Here is a 16,922-nt window from a genome sequence, read left to right as displayed (position 1 = left end):
TTAAGGCAGCCTCATAAAATATACTAAAAGGGACAGAAGACTAGGGATTTTTTCAGAGCCCCTGGGTGTAGGATTGCAGGGGCACTGCCAGCCTGTGCTCAGGGCCCGGAGGAGGGCGGCGAGGGGGGAGTCCGGGGCGTCGGGCGTTCACCTCGGTGCTGTTCCCCCCAGGTCTCCGTGCTGCCAGCGCCGGTCCCCGGGGCAGAGAGGCCCAGAGCTGCCATGACGACAGGCGACTGCTGCCACCTCCCCGGCTCCTTGTGCGACTGCCCGGGAAGCGCCGCCCTGTCCAAGTCGGTGGAGGACTCTGACATCGGGCGCCCGCAGTACGTCACTCAGGTCACCGCGAAGGACGGCCGGCTCCTCTCGACGGTGATCAAGGCGCTGGGCGCGCAGAGGTAAGGCAGGGCTGCCTGCTGCTTCCGAGAAGGGGCCCGTGCTGATTGCATCTTTTTTCCCTTTTTTGTGGCTTTTAAGCCTAGCCAGAGACAGCAAGGTCTCGTTTGGGAAGGCGCTTCCCAGGAGGCTAATATGGAGGGTGATTCCTCGTTAGCCAGATGCTGTCCAGGCCTACGCTGTCTGCGCGGGCGCTCGTGCCGCTCAGGTGGATCGGTGCATTTGCCGAATCCCCTCGGCCCTGTGGCCGCTCCAGCGTGTACAGCAGGAGCGGCCCTGCGTGCCGCTGCCGAGTCCTCGGTGAGCAGTAGCAAAGGTGGGACACTGCGCTAGCATGCTGTTTACAGAGCTTATTTAAGGGCTGAAGATGGAGTAAATCCCCTGTGCCAAGATGGTCTTGAAATAAAGGCCTGGTGTAGATTTCGCAGCCCCAGGAAGAGGAGGGTGTTCGGGCTGCAGAAACCGCAGTGTCCAGCTGTCGTTACAGCGAACGTGTGGCAGCTTTGCTTGCTCGAACCCTTCCCGGCGTGACTTCTCATCATGTGTATTGCGCAGTGTCCGGAGCAGAGGACACTCGGCATTGCTATTCAGTTCAGCTATGGAGACCAGTCAAATTTTGGGTTCAAATCCTATCTCAACAGCTGTTTTTCTTTTTTCAAGTGAAGTAGGCTGAACGTTGATGAGGTGTGAAAGCTGCGAGTGTAAATGTGGGGGAGGAAAGCAGAAAGGCTAGATGAGAACTGAGGCAAAAGTAATTGCTATGTCTAGCAAATCTGGAGCAGGGAGATAAAAATACGAAGGGAGGACAGCTTGCTCTGTAACGACAGACAGGCTGGGTGGGGAGTTGTGCATGCCCTTAAAACTGGTCGAGGTGGGAAAACCAGGTGAGGAAACGGCCTGGGATTACAGGTGAAGAGACAGGATTCCTTGTGTTCAGTTCATGCAGTTTGATTGTCGTTTTCAGCTATTTCGAGTCTCTTCCTTGTCACAAGTGCTTAACGAAGTGAAGCCAGATGGAGCCATGTGATTCGGCTGGTTTCTGGCCTGCCCAAAATGACAGCATGTGAGCCTAGCAGAACTGCGTGAAATGCCGAAGTGCAAGCGTTTGTCACAGATAATTATTGGAAATGCACGAAATAAAGGAGAAGTTGGAATCCAGACAGGAAGGTAGAAGGCACCGTGCTTTAATCTAAACTGCCGCAGCAGCTGACATCAATATCTTACAAATGAAACAACGCCAGGAGCAGTGTGACTGTACCGAAAGGTTGGATTAGCGATACAGTCTCTACAGCATGCTGGAAAAGTGCGTTGGAGGCTGTATTGTGTGGGGGTGGGATCAGATCCCCCTCCCCCTCCAGTTAGGAGGGAAGGAGAAATGGAGTCTGATATGATTTTTTTTTTTTTTTCCTCCTTCTCTCGCAGTGTCAGCAAATTTTTTCCTTCTGGATTGTTTATTGGTAGCCAAGGTTATATTAATGCGCTGGAAATCTGAAACTTCTCAAACAGGAAGAGAGCAGATAAAATATCTTACAGATGCATTGCTTAGGAAATAGTAGATGCATGAGAGCACTTGAGGCTTGGGGGTTTTTTTGGTCTCTCTGTCACTGAGGCCATGCGAGTGGACTGTAATTTTGTCACTCTAATACAACACTGAGCTTTACTGCAATGAAGGTTGCAGAATTATCAAGTAATTCAAATTGGAAGGGACCTTTGGAGATCATCTGGTTGGGCCCTTTCTCAAAGGCAAGGCCGATTTCAAGGTTGGATCTGGATGCTCAGAGCCTTGTCCAGTGCAGTTTTCAACAGCTTCAAGGCGAGAGATCCCACCACCTCTCTGAACCCCTGTTGTCAGGGGAGATCGTCCCTGCTGAAGTAGTCCCCTAAATAAAAGGCAGGTGACAATTAGGAGAGAGCAAGCGGTTCACCAGCAGTGGTGGTTGGTAGGGAGAAGGGGACAGTGCAGTGGGTGGGCATAGTGCTAGCTGAGACCCTGGCCCACGGACGTGGGTTAAGGGTTGTGCTCAGATGCCTGCTAACCGTGGAAGCTCTTGCGCACCTCGGAGCCGTGCATGCTTTCCTTCCCCTTCTTTGGGACGCAGGGTGGTGGTGTATGCGTGCAAGGGAGTGTGCTCAGGGCTGTATCCTCTGGAAGATGCGATCTCTCAGCTGGCTGGGGGGGTCACAGGGGGTGCATGCGTGTGCTTCCATCGCTGCTGCTGGTTCGGTACGTCCTGGGTTTCCTCCTCCCGCTGACTCTGCGTCATAGCACTGTGCTCCTGCGGAGCGGCTCCTGCAGAGCATCGCTTGCTTCCACCGGCCCCAGCTCTGCTGCAGAGTGTCTGCACGCAGGGCCCCTGGCAACAGTCTCACTTTGCTGCACTACCAGGAGTACCCAGCTCACTATAGCACTGAACTCGGGCTTTGCAACGGGGCCAGAAGCTGCTGCCTTTGCTCTGCATGTTGCTTCTTCCTACTCCTTTGGATCCCCCAACTTTAACTATCTAAAGTCTGACTGAGATGAAACTTGCTAGAAATTGAGTTGAGTGGCAAAGATCTGCTATGTTGCACCTCCACGAGAGGAGGAGACCTGCTCCCACTTTTCTGAGCTGAAGTGCTCTTGCTTGCTGGCCCCTCTCTTCCCTTCATGGCCCACCAATATTTTTCCCTGGGATGCTCCCTCCCACTGGAGTGTGTTCTGGAGTCTGCTCTGGCTCAGGTGGTCTTGCGCTTGCCTTCTGTTTTGCCTGGTTGTGCAAACTAATGAGAAGAGTGTTGCTGATTTTGAAGATCCTGGCTGTGCTGTGTTGCAATCCCACATACTTCTTTTGCAGACTTTTTTTTTTTTTTTTTTTTTTAAAGTCAGAGTCACAGTCGAGCATGAGCTGTGAGATGAGATCTGTGTGGCTTTTGTACTGTCAACAGCGTGTGGCCAAAGGTGATAGCTGATACAGCTCGCTTGGATTTCCGAAGGGCCTTGAATAGGGCCATTCAACAAAAGACGTTCCTCTCTCCCCCCGCCTCCCAGCCCCAAATCTGTGAAACTATGGCTATAAGAGGAAGGTTGTTGCATGGAAGGAATGTCTGGCTGGAAGACAGAAAAGAAGTGAGATATGAGTGATGGCTGTTTTTCACAGCTCGGGGAGGGTAGAGCTGCAGTTTTCTGTCCAGCATTTTATTCCTAAATGGCCTCAATGAGAGGCGAATGCTGAGGGAATGTACTGAATCGCTGAGAATAGCAAACTCGGGCATCTAGAGCCGTTTGAGGTTCCCTGGGGGGTCCAAGGCATCATCAGCATGGGGCTGGAAGATGTGGCACAGGGCTTCCAGGAGACCTCTGCCTTTGGGGAATGGTAGCTGGAGGCCAGCTGGGATGTCCTATGGACCTAAGGTAGTGCTAGATGCCTAGGTTTAGGCAACTGAATGCTATTGGAAGTTACTGGAGGCTAAAATATGGGTACAGTTCTGTGTGAGACAATGCACACAAAGAAACAGTAGTCCTGGATTTAAATACATATTCATGGGTTCAGAAAAGGGAGATCTTGGGAATGTGTCAGTTCTGTGCAAATTCCAGCAGTGACCAAAAAGCAAATAAAATGCTAGGATTTAGGAAAGAAACAGAAAACAAAATATAGTCTTGGACTTGGTTCTTTGTGGAGGTGCAGAAAGTCCTCACTACAGGAGGACTTTGGGTGCTGGAAGTTTACATGAGTGCAAAAAAATTTGTGATGGAAATTCGTTTCATGAACGTCTTCTGAACCACCTGAGCTAAAGATTGCCAGATGCTGGGGTAACAGTGCTGATAGGCCACAATTGATGGTGTCAGATAGAGGCACGAGAGAACATCTTGGGAGCAAATGTGTGGCTTGAATTACTTACAGGCCTGTTACTTGGAAGGCTGCAAGTCCCTGCAAGCATTGGTATTTACCTTGTAAAGTATTTCTGGCTCTGTGAGGTCCCAGGAGAGCAGATGGTGAGTGTAATGAAAGAGGTTTGATTCTGTAGTTGAAACTTCTGGCCGAGGGGGAGTGGGAAGTGATTGCTGTTGCAGTGCTGTCTGAGGCACTTCTGCAGCCAGAGAGAGACCCGAATCCTGCGGAATGGTCTTCTGTCTGACAGCATGCAAATGGGATGCTGAGCGGGTTGCTGCACTGTGATGGACAGAGGATTAGTATGCCAAGAACTTTGTTTCAGTGGTTTCTTTTCATTAAATGTGTTGTGTCCTTGGAGACTTTGGCTTCCAGAGTACTTCTGTGTTATCTGAATGTAGTTTTGACTTTAGATGTTGTTATTCTGTGTGCAGTTACTGCTAAACCCAGGATGTGGAGCAGAGATGGGGAGAGAATGGGTCGTCGACACGGCTTCCAGGTGCACCCGACCTGAAGTGTCCCAGGCACCTTCGCGGTCCCTGGAGACCCCCTTCTTGTCACAGCAGGCTACTCTGCAGAGTCTGAGCACCCGGCACGCTGCTCCGTGTGCTGCCTGCTCTGTGCGCGCCTTTCTGGGGCTTGGTGGCATCAGACCCCGTTCTCGGGATGCAGCTGTATCGTTCTGACTGATTTCATTCTGTTTGTCTGCCTCTTTAGTGATGGTCCCATCTGTCGAATCTGTCATGAAGGTGGAAATGGGGAGGGACTGCTTTCCCCGTGTGACTGCACAGGAACACTGGGCACCGTGCACAAGAGCTGCCTGGAAAAGTGGTTATCCTCCTCCAACACAAGTTACTGTGAGCTCTGCCACACAGAATTTGTTGTAGAGAGAAGACCAAGGCCTTTGACAGAGGTACTGCTTTCTTCCTGCTTCACTTTTATTTCCTACTATTTAACAAAAAATGATTGATTTGCCCTACTGTTCTTGTGGGTTCTGCCGTCTCCTCCTTGCTTAACACTCGCAAGGAAAGATTTATGTTGAAAGGCCAAAGTGATGTAGTTGGAAAAATGCAACGGCAGTGCTTGGGCAGAAATCATCTGTGAACAACCCATATGCTCCCTACCAACTGCAACCTGTAGAACTACGGGAAGGAAAAACATCACATGCCTGCAGACACGCTTTAATGCCCGAGCATCCAAACTCAGAGGTCACCACACAACCTTCTGAAATACGAAGCTCTCTGAAATATGATTCTTTTTTCCTGTTAGTTTTATTCTTATCTCAGTGTTACATTAGTGTGGCTCTCTTGCACTTGACTTCCTTGCCGTGTTTTGCTCTGAAAAGTGAGATGTGGCGACTGCCGGTACTGCTCACTAGGTGCCTGTCCTCCATTGAGTAATCCTGATGTTACTGCTTGTAACTTTGGGTCCAGCTCCTTCCATTCCCCCCAGGATGCCCAGGAAACTGCAGGCAGACTCCTCCCTGTGTCAGCTGGTTTCTGGGTTGGACTGGGCGTTTGTTAGATACAACGTGCAACTGCGGAGAAGTCACAGTTGGAAGGTGGGGGATTTACAGCTAACAATTTTGTGTGCTCCCCCAGTACTGCAGGCATCAGCAGTGAGAGAAGTGGGGAAGCATCATCTGAAGCCACCACTATAAATGCTCCGCTTCTTTGCATGCACCCTCACAGAGTTTTATCATCACGTGCTTCCACGGCTGTTTGGATGTGGCACTGAGCTCCAGGTTTAGTTTCAAAAGTTGTGGGGTTTTTGTTTGTTGTGTTTTAAACTGTTACAAAGCAGTGCTGCTGCACCATGGTCCAGGAGGCTGCAGAAGGAGGTCTGTGAAATGATTCTTATCATGTTACCTGCCAGCTAGGGATTTGTTGGTACCTGCCATCAGAGGTGTGCGGGGGTTAATTCTGATTTGCGACTGTGACTGGTCATAGCCTACTGTACATACCAGATCACGCAGCCCACTGCATAGCCCACACCAGAGGAAAACTGAGTCACAATTGCAATTATAAGCTCATTTTCCCAGCTCTGTTCCCATTCCCATCAACTCCCGAGGCTACTTCCTTTCCCATCCCAGCTTTCTCAGGAAATGATACCAGCCTCCTCCTCCTCCTCCTCCTTCCTGCAGTCCCCAGCTCTCCTTCCTGCGCCGTTATCTCCTTTGGGCTCCCAGAGAGTCCTGGAGGGAAGAGAGCCCTCCAATTGGAGAAGCATTCAATCATCAGTTTGGAAAAATGATTTTTGGTTTTAATGATCGTTTAATTTAAAACCAATTATCATTGGCTTGACAGCACCGGATAGGAGGTGGCCTTAGACTTCAATGCTAAGTTGAATTGTGTAGTTAGAACTGCAATTCGCAGAACAGCATTTATGTCAGTGATTAGTACAGTCAGAGTCTTATCACTTTTCCCCCAGCTGCTAAAACAGATAGAAAGTGTCACTTTCACCAAAGCCTTCCAAATGGGTGTTCCAGAGGTTGAAAACCATGGTTTTAAAACACTTGGGAAGAGCCCTGTCTTAGCTTTGAGAGCACACTGCAGGAACACCCTGAAACACTGAGCTTGGTAAGGCTTACGCAGGCCAAAATTTTGAGTGCAGGTTTCAGATGTTTTAGCTTAAGAGCTAATAAAGTATTCAGGCACAGAAACAAACATGTGGAAGTGCATTTTGTCATAGCTCACAGATGCTGTAGCACCTCGTAACAAGAAGTGGCTTAGGAAACAGGATGCTTGAGCAAAGGCTGAAAGGCCGGTGTATCTTGGAGCGGTTTCTCCTGTGACACCGAGGTCTGTGTTTCCGGCAGGTGAGAGAAGCTGTTGCTTGTATGCTGACGGCAAAGTCACGGGTCCTCTGTGAGCTTTGTTGTCCATATTCCAAGGTGGATGATTGAGCAGCCCAGGACGATCAGCTTTTAACTCCTGCCGAAATCTGAAGAACCCTCTGAAATGGAGCCTGTAAGCCTGTAGTGACCAGCAAGTGATCCAGTCACATGTTAGTGCCTCACAGGTTCGGAGTCTGGCTAAACCTCTGCCCAAAATGATTGCCAACTTGCCAGTGAGAGTGATCCCTGCTGTAAAGCGGAGTCTAACCTGCAGCTTGCTGTCCTCGTACAGCCTTGGAGCAATTCCTTTGCCTGCAGTTTGCTGGCAGCAAGGGTTTTCCCTGGCTCGAGAAGCAACCTGCAGCCCCGTGTAAATAGCCCGGTGGCGGCAGCCCATGCCTGCTCCTTCCCGAGGGCCAGGACCGCTTGCCCGCCGTGCAGGGAGTCTGGTGCAAACTGCTCTGTACGCGCTGCGGAGAGCGCGCTAGGGCCGAGGCACGTGGACGTGCCAGGTCTCTGCCTCGCAGCTCAGCTCGTCTGCACGTGCCCCATGTATCTGGCCCTTCGAGAGCAGGGGGGCCTGCTGCAAGCGGAACGGCTCACCTAGCTGGAAAGATCAGCTGTTTTTGTTGTATGGTTTCCAGCACACTGTAAAGCGCTCTGATCCCTACCAGGAGTGCAGGGAAAGTGCCCTGGGTTTCAGTTTCTCATTTTCTTGTGAGTTATAACCACTCTGAGCTTCTGCGCTGCCCAAATCTGTGCTCGTCAGAAGCAATGAATGCGAGCGTGAAACCTTTTTTTGGGCTTTTTGTTCGCTCAGAGGCCAGCTTATGAAACTGGGCCGCTTTCAGGAGCGGGTCTCATTAGCGGAGGCTCTGCCCTTAGCGCAAAGCCCTTCTGAAGAGCCGATAACCGCTCTGCCAGCTCGCCTGCATTTCCCATTAATACCCCCCGTCTGCAGTCAGGTTTCATCTCATCCACGCCAGACTGGGCTGAAACTCTTCACCAAATACTTTTTGCGACGTTTCAGCCCCAAATTGTTCAACCACTTCTGAGAACAGGATTAGGGAAGGAGATGCTGCATAGTCATTCAGAAATGACATGATTTCCTAAACTCCCTTATCTGAGAAATGCTCCGCTACTGTTTGACGTTGTGGGGAGGAAGGGGCCGTTGGGAAACTTTCAGGGAAGTGATCTTTGCGTGGGATGTGAGAGAACCCACTGGTCACCGCGCGGTAGGGAGCAGCTCCACAGTGCCCTAAGAGCCCCAGTCCCTGAGCGCTGTGATCCCCCGGCCGCGCAGCGGACGCTTCCCTCGGAGCCTGCTCCGTCCCCGAGTCCCTGCAGGGGCCAAGCCGATGTCCTGCAGCTCGTAAGGCTGCCGTGAGCCAGAGGAGCGTTGGGTCCTGGGGCTGATACAGGGAAAGTTTCTGCATGTTGGGGCAAGGAGCTGGAAAACTGGGGAAAGAAACAGTCCTGGACTGGCAGGTGAAGGAGAGACTTGGCTCGTTGGGCAGAGAGCTGGGAAGTCGAGATGGAAGTTGGGGAGCAGAGGAGGCTAAACGGCATGGAGACCAGGCCTGGGAGCCACGTGGGAGCATGCTTGGTGGCAGTGGCATTGATGAAAGGGTCTGTCCCAGGTGCAAAAGGGAACCCAGGCGTCCTAGCTCTCCTTTGCTGCTATATAGCAGCTATGAGAAAACCCAGAAGTGAATTATGTGATACGCTACCTGCTAGTGCTGGTCCTCACAGGAGGAACCAGTCTGCTCTTGCTGTTTGCTCTGCGTCTTTCCAGCCCGGGGACCAGCACAGCTTCCAAAGTGGGAACAGGCCACCAGCCCTGGGAAAAAACAGTTCTGTCTCACGTGTGCATGAAGAGCCTTCAGAAGGAGGAAGGCTGAGAACTGACTGTGGACTGGAGGAATCGTTTTGGCAAAGGCTGTGGGGAGACCGCATGGTTGAGTTGAAATGCTTCTATGGAAGCTGCAGAAAGCTCTTGGAAGTGAGGAAATGCAATGATCAGAGTTGCCTTAATTCTTAGCTCTGCCCTCTTGCAGAGCTGCAGTACGCGGCAGTCTCTGAGTGATCACAGACTCTTGTTTCCAGGATCAGTGCGCGGGTGAAAACTACACACTAGTTAGCTAATTTGGTTTATCCTGCTGTGTGTTGTGTGGCTGTGGGCTCTTCTGTCCCTGCTTGCAAGACAAAATTGTTCATATCCTCATAGGCTTCTCCGGGGCGCTTACTGCTGTGCACTTCACAAACCCTGATTTAGTTCTGCAGCCTCCTTTTGGGGTGGAAGACAGCAACCTTGTTCAGCATTGGTTAAAGTTGTTTTTTTTAATAGGATTGGATATTATTTTGTTTAAGCAGCCATTTATTTACGTTGTGGTCCGTTCAATTTAAAAATAGCAGTAGTGTTTGCTGCCAGCACGCCTGATCTCTGAACCAGGAGTGGGGGACTCGTTCGAGCGCTGAGTTGGCTCTGGCAGCTGCGGGCTGGCCCATGGGTGTGGGGAGGATATCTCTGGCAGTGCAACCTCGTTTAGTTATTTTTTAACTAGGAAGCTGTTTGAAAGCTCAGAAAGCACAAAAGGCTTTTGTTAACCATTAGGGTGTGAGTTTGGGCTGGACGCTTTTTTGGGGGCACGTTTTAATCACTGCGGGTGAAGGTGGAGAGTTGACCTGAAGTCCCAGTGCCCAGCGAGGGTCTCTAGCTGTTGGCTGGGTGTGCAAGGTGTCTGTGCTGTGAAACAACGGAGTGGCTTCTGTTTGGCCCTTTGAAATGGCCTCCACCCCCAAGGGGATTGTGGTTTGGGGCTCTCAAGTGGGGAATTTGTCCCCAGCAGAGAATGAGATGGCCAAGCCTTGGAGAAGGACTGATTCCCAGTAATTAACTTTGCTACTTTAATGTTTAGTTTGTATGTTTATGTGGAAGTGGCCTGAATGCTTTAGACTTTAGCCAGCATGGTTGACAAAGTCAAAAAGAGCAAAATGCATCGTTGTATTATTTGGAAGACTTCAGCAGTAGATGTTTAGATGAGAAGATTCAAACCCTAAGCCAAAGTGCATATAGCTCTTCTGGAGCAGGTGCTTCATTCTGCTTCCTTCAAATGACCTCAGGCACACAAAATGCTTAGTTACTGCATAGGACTGATCTTCAGAAAACATCTGTATTTCTGTTGTCCAGAGTGTTTTAGCAGAAGGGCCACAGGCCTTTGGAAATGAGACTTTGCTTCAGTCTAGACAGCCCTTTCTCCTGGGCCATGGACGGCCACACAGTTCTCCAGGCATGGTTGGTTTATTTGCCCTAACTTTAGACACCTTAAACTGCCCTGAGCAAACCTTGCTCTTTGGAGCCCTGCAGTCTGGGGGTGAAGGAAGTGCCTCTTCTGACCAATTCGTCCCTGCCTCCTTAGAAACCCAGGTTAGGAAGGGACACCTTGTCGGGAGGTGCCTGCCTTTTCCTGACTCTAGGAGGAGTCAAAGAAAGTGGAAATGATTTAGACAACCGGTTGTTAGAGTATAAAATGGAGCAAAATGTATCCGAGTCTTAGTCACCTTCTTTCCAGCTAAACTCCTTTCTTTGGTCTGTGACTCAATCCGTCATGAACCTGTTCTCTCCTGCAAAGTGCCCTCCCTGCCACAGCTGCTTTGTCCCTTAGGATTTCAGGGAGAACTACATAGGTTAAAACATTCGCTACCAGATCAGGTATCTCTAGAGAGCATTAGCAACGGTGGTGATGCGGCTCTGTTTCTACTGGCACGAGCAAGTGCCGTCCCCTCTGCGCCGTTCCTGTCCCTCTCCCTGGCCAGGGAGGTGGGAGAGCTGGTCCGTCGGTGTTTCTTGTTCCCGAGCTCCCTCTGGCCCGTTTGCCCTCTGTTTCCTCAGATTATCGGAGAAAGTATTTCCTTTTCATGGCCGCGTCGTTCTGCATGTTTTGCTGGCAGTGACCCTTTCCCGTTTGCCTTTTCCATTCATTAACTGCTTTTAAAGCCTTTTAGCTTTTTCCTGTTGGTAGTTTTCTCCTCTCTGAGTCTTTCTAAATGGGCTTAAGAAAAACCACCCCAATCCCCCGTGACTCCTGCTACAGTCCGTCATGAGCCATCCCGCAGCAACCGCCGTTGTCCGCCTGTGCTGTGAGTCATGTCTGACTGTGTCCTTTGGCACCGTGTCCCCACCGGAAAGGTGCTGCTGGCTCAGACCGGGCTCGGGTGCTGGGAAAGCCGTGTCGCGGGTGCTGCAGCCTGTGCCCGGCAGTGAAGGTCCCCGCGGAAGCGTCCGGGGCTGGCAGATCATGCCGGCGTTGGAGCAGCAGCTGTCTAATCCCAGCAACATGTCAGTCCACATCAAAGAGGAAGGACGTATTTTTGGCCACCCTTCATTTACACCCCGGGGAGAGGAGCGGGGTTGCAGGGCTGGGCTCTGGCAGTGGACGTGCGTCGCTGCTGATGAGGGCGAGCGACTCCAGGCTTGCTAAAATCACTGGGATGTCTAAAGCCAACGTATCCTGGTGGCAAAGGCTGATGTGTGTTATGTGTGACTTGTTCGTAGCGCCTCTGTAAGCATTTAATACCTTTGCTAAAGCAAAATTCATTGGGGACAACTCACTAATTCCACAAACTGTTTCTCTGGCTTGTGTTGTCACCACTGGAGCAGTTTAACAATGCTCTTTGTTCCCAAATTTCTGTCACTGCAAGCTGGTCTCGGGATGGAGCCCCAAGAAAACTCTGCTTTCGTGTCTTCAGTGCTGCCTCTCCTTGCAATATGCTTGTTAATGCGTTTTGTTTCAAAATGGCAGCTTTAGCAATATCTGCGTGTCTTTACGCTTCTGCAAAAGAATTGCTTCCAAGTGTATCATGCCGTCCTGGAGACTGCCGTGGTTTTTGCTGCTTCTGTTTTCATTTGTGCTCTATTATGCATTTTTGATTGAAGATGCTTATTTTTCACTGACTGCTAATGCTCTTGGTTCACTTAAGCTGGGTGTTTTATGTAGGTCAGTGGACTTTTTTGGTCTGCTAAGGAAAATACACCTTCCAAACACAAGTGTTGTCTGCAACAAAATGTGCTTGAAGCTCACAGGCGCGTCTGCATGGCAGTTTGGGTCACACAGGAGTCCAGGACGGTCTGCATGCGGTCTTCCCACCTCCTTGCTGGTCCCCCGCAGCTGGTGGAGCTGCTGCTGAGATGTCTCCAGCACAGGGCAAGTGAGGTTTGTAGGGAGCAGTAGTGATATTTTTATTCATCCAGCTCATGTTATTAGGAAAAGAAATTTCACCTCCACACGCAGCACCCGGTGCAGGAGTGGCCTTTGCCTCACCTCCAGTTCAGAGAAGTGAGAGGCGTGACGCAAGCTCTCCCCACCCTTCCTCCTGCACTTATCTTCCTCACAGACATTTTTGCTCTGCTTTCCTTGAATTCTTCTCCTTAACTCTCTGTCCCAGTCTCTTCTCCATCTCCCCTATGCTTTGCTATCCCCTTCTTCAGCTTGTCACTCCGATCTCTCCTCTCTTTTAAAGCAAGCCTGTGTTAGACTCTTGCATCTGGTAAAAAACAATTCATGCTTGGCTTCAGCTGTGTCCCGTGTTCTCTCATCCTTTTTGCCCAGATCCCATCCTAGATCTTCTCATTGTATTTCTCCAGATCCTCCTCTTTTCTCTAGATCTCTAGATGCTCTCGGTTTTTCTCTCTGCACTCCCCTGACACTGCTGAGCAAGCACTGAGTGGCCCTTTTTGGGCCCAAACCAGGAATACTTCATCCCTGCCCTCCACTGGCACTGCCCAGCACTAGGTCTCTTCCCTGCATCTCCATCCTCCCCAGTTTGCCCAGCCCCATCCGTGCCTGGCAAGGATGGTGAGGATGAGGAGGGGAGACTTCATTCCGGCGGTGTTTGACTGCCCTGCATGTAGGGCTGGGGGCATTTCTAATCTTCAGCTTCCTCAACTCCAAGTGCTGCATCGGAAAACATCCCTCTCCCTTGGGAAAGGAAACAGGATAATCCTGCTGGGGCTGCCCGGTAGCTCGGTGGCCTGCAAGGAGGTTTCATCGTGGCCGCCCAGGGAAGGGATGCGGCAGTCCCTCTTCTGAAGCTGCGTTTTTTTGATTCAACCTATTTCTCGGGGCAGGGACAGTGCTGTCAACCAAGGTTATGTTTTTCTTTCTGGCTTACGTAGCCCCACACCGGGTCAGCGACGAGAGGAAATTCAATGGGCGCCTGAGCAGCTATGGGACAGCTCGTTGGTGGGTTGAGAGGACAGGGGAAGTTCTGTACATCGCTGGCTTTCTGCAGCCAGATGCTCTTGTCGGCTTTGCTGCTGCTTGTGTGATGCTGTAGTTGCGAAGCGCGGGGGGGCTTTGCAGTGGGACCTGCTGGTGAGGTTGGCAGGTCTTCGTGGTCGTGAATGGCGCTTCCCGGAGCAGCAGCACAGTGGTGAGGTTAGGAGAGACTGGAGGCTTATTCGCCCTGCGCTATGTTAGTCCCGCTCGGCACGGGACTGCCCTTGGCCTGTGAATGCCGCCCGGGTGAACCAGCGGCTGCTGGCTTGCAGCCACGGACGTTTTGCAGTGCAACGTAAGCAAGCTGTAAAAATAAAAACTCATTCTGAAACACTCCTTTATAACCCCCCCAGAATGACTGCAAGGTGCTGAGCACTGCTGGGACAGTCCCCCAATGCTGCATGGCCTGTCGTCCCCCGAGGCCTTACCGGGCTCAAGGGGCAGGATGCGGCCCAGCTCTGCGACGCAACGGCTCTGCAGAGGAGCACGTGCCGGGATGGCCCTCAGGGAGACTGTGCTCCGTTATACTTTGAGCGCTGCTGTTTGCTCGCTGGGGAGCTGATGATATCCCGGTGCCCTTCTCTGTTCCTGCCTTCCATCACCGGCAGCTCACCCTGGTTCCTTGGGCACCAGAGTGCCCAAAGATCAGATTCCTTCGTCCTTCCCTCAAACATCAGGGCTCACCTTCCTTCAGTGCTTCTCCCTCTTTGAGGTCCGTGTTACGTGTGGTGCAAAGGACGCCCAGCTGAGGCCCCTGGTAAACAGCAGTGCAGACAACCCTTGAGCTTTAAAGGACTGGTGGCCTAGAGAGGAGAGCAAAAGGCTTGAAAGTTTTCTCTGTAATCTCAGGAATATGCCAGCGAGGCGTGGGGCTGCTCCCCGCCTGGCAGTAGCGTGTAGCATCCTCCCCAGATGCTCTGCTGGGTGTGCAGCACCCATCACGGGCTGCCGTGAGCCCACCCGAGGGACCCACTCGGGGTGGCGTGTGGTGGCTGTGGCCAACGGCACGGGTGTTTCGCAGCAGCGGTGCAGGAGGGTCAGGGAAGCAGCTCCCTTCCGCAGCCCTGCTGATCCGAGTGAGCACGAACATCTGGAAAAGCCCCAGGATTGTGCTGGAGGACAAAGAAATACTCTGTGCCTGGAACAACTTCTTGTCGCAAAAGCAGCGAGAGCTTGTTCCCCGCGGGGTGGTCCGGGGGCCAGCTCGTAGCCAGAGCGGGGCAGAGAGCAGCCAGCTCTGCCGCTCTTTGGACTCGCACTCGATTGCAGCATGGGAGCAATTGTTTTTGGACTCGGCCTGGAAGAAGACCAAGCTGTGCTTTTGTTGCTTTCCCATGTTTACTTGACAGTTTTGCCTGCAAAAATTGTTTAATCTGACTGACCACTTTTGGATTGTTTGCAAGGTTTATTTTAAGTCCCGTGTGCATTCATCTGCCGCTGTGCCAAAAGCCCTGTGCCCTTAGGGTGGCTTATTGTGTTCTCTTTTTACTGTGTCAGTGCATATTGGCAAAGTGAATCAACTACTTCAAAAGGAAATTAATTTGCTTCCTGCCTTTACATGCTTGGCTCCTGTCTTGGGGAGGAAGGGGGAGTTTCAAAGGTCACAAGGCATGTAAATAGAAGAAGATGGAGTAAAATATCTGGCTGCCCTCAGTCCTTAAGTTTATTATACGAGGGCCAAAAGTGACCTAAACTGCCCTTGTTTACAGGGATGGGATGCTCTGGGGTTGCTGCTAGAGGGTTATTGGTCCAGGTCTAGATAGTTTAGCATCCACCCGAGTGCTGTACAGCCAGGACAGGCTGGTGGAAGCCCTTCGCTGTTTGGAGTTGGGAAAACCAGGCATGTGCGGGGAGGGGAGTGAGCGAGAGGGCTGCCAACATGCTGTTTGTAGGAGCAGCTTTTGCTGTGCAGATGAGCCGCTGTCCACCCTCGCTTCCTCTTGGGGTTGCTCAGGCCTGTGTGTGTGGTCCTTATCTTCCCTGCGCAGCTCATCGCTCACTAATCTCGTCCTCAAAGCCACGCAGAGGGTGACTTGCAGGTCTGCCAGCCCCGGTCCCGGCTCCTCTTGTCCAAACCATGGCTGTGGCCGCTCTGAAATTTCCTCGTGGCTGTCTGACCATCAAGTCGTGCTCAGAATGGCTTTAAAAATGCTCTTTACTTGCTGTTTTTTATTGTGGGAACGTTACTCGGGCCCCAGATCGCTGTGCTCTTCAGCTTGCTCTCTAGCTTCGCTCGTTCACGCTCCGTCTGGGTCTCTCGGAAGTGTCAGGTCACATCTCTAAAATACAGCCTCACCTGCCAGTCCTCCCAGCTGAAATTCCTGGCCTGACTCTTATCTGTTGTTGCAGTGTCCTCTCCTCTGGCCTTGTCCAGCTCAGCATCCCACCGCAGGTGTCCGGAGAGCACGGTGCTGTCGCGGATCTGATGCCGCAGCCACGTTGCTGTTCCTCGCCCATATTCACCATCTCCTCCTCCTTTTTCCCAGCTCACGTGAGCTGTTTGCCTGTACTTCACAGCCTGTCTTCACCCCTCTGCTGTGTCTCGCTGTACGTCCCTGATGCTAGACTCTCTCCCCTTGGTTAAATCTGCACAGAATCGCTTACATCCTTCCAGGCTTCCCTCCAGGCCAACTTCTTCTGCTCGTCTTTCTGGCCAGCCACAGGCTCGGGTTGCTGGTGCTCTGTCTCGGCTGGTGCTGTCCCCTTAACTTCTCGCGTGTCTGCCGCCAGCACTTCTGTATCGCTTTCTTTTTGCACTGTGATTTCTTGGGTAGGGAAGGGACTTTGTGTTCAGAGTTGTCAGCTGGTCTCTTTTAACGCTGCCTATTTGAAAGCAGGCAACCCCAAATTAACTCCCAGACTCGGAGCTGGGGAGATCAGGTAAGGGGTCTTGCGGCTCATGCATCCGGGTAACTTAGGACGTGGAAGAGAGGGATCCAGTGCAGCAAATGCTCTGGCTGAAATCAGGGCTGCAGCCCCGGTGGTGGGACTGGTCCCCCTGTGGGGCAGCTCACAGCTGAGGACGCCTTGTAGCACTGATGTTCAAGGAGGGGCTGGAAGAAGGCATGGGCAGTGCCCTGGTGCTGCGCTCGCTCCAGATGTGTTTCCCAGCTGTCAGTGGCATGCTCGACCGGGAATGCATCTGCAGCCTGTGCAGCATCTGCAGCAGCGTACGGCTAAGGAGCCCGCTGCTGGAGAAGCCCTCGCTGGAAGTGGCACCCCGAGACCTCTGGGTGCCCCAGGCTGGAACGGCTCTGTGGATTAGGCTGTGCGGTTGCGTTGTCCCCAGTGGTCCCATTGGGAAGGGGTCCTCAGTGCAGCTGTGTGCCCTGGTGCGGGGTTCTCCCGCGATCGTTCCCTTCCCTGCTGGGACTGTGCCTCTTGGATATGTTCTCCAATTTTTGTTTGAGTAAAAGATCCTAAACAAGCCAGGATATGTTCTCCAATTTTTGTTTGAGTAAAAGATCCTAAACAAGCCTGGTGCCTGAAACAGGGGAGGATCCAGCAGCCCAGTGTATAAAACTCCCAGTAAAAATGCACTGTAGT

The 16,922-nt window shown here is 51.8% G+C and overlaps 1 protein-coding gene across 2 annotated transcripts in view; it reads left to right on the top strand.

Moving 5' to 3' along the window:
* Positions 1 to 16,922, top strand: part of MARCHF2 (membrane associated ring-CH-type finger 2) — a 37,044-nt gene that overhangs the window by 12,039 nt on the left and 8,083 nt on the right. For both annotated transcript variants that reach the window (XM_064497591.1, XM_064497592.1), the window contains exons 2-3: positions 172 to 398; positions 4,980 to 5,175. In XM_064497591.1, the coding sequence (XP_064353661.1) occupies positions 223 to 398; positions 4,980 to 5,175 (372 nt within the window). In that variant the 5' untranslated portion in view covers positions 172 to 222. The remainder of the gene's footprint in view (positions 1 to 171; positions 399 to 4,979; positions 5,176 to 16,922) is intronic.

Source organism: Dromaius novaehollandiae, chromosome 25 (assembly GCF_036370855.1).
Source record: "Dromaius novaehollandiae isolate bDroNov1 chromosome 25, bDroNov1.hap1, whole genome shotgun sequence".
Classification (NCBI taxonomy): domain Eukaryota; kingdom Metazoa; phylum Chordata; class Aves; order Casuariiformes; family Dromaiidae; genus Dromaius; species Dromaius novaehollandiae.
The sequence above is the reverse complement of the archived record's forward strand: the minus strand, read 5'-3'. Positions and strand labels throughout refer to the sequence as shown.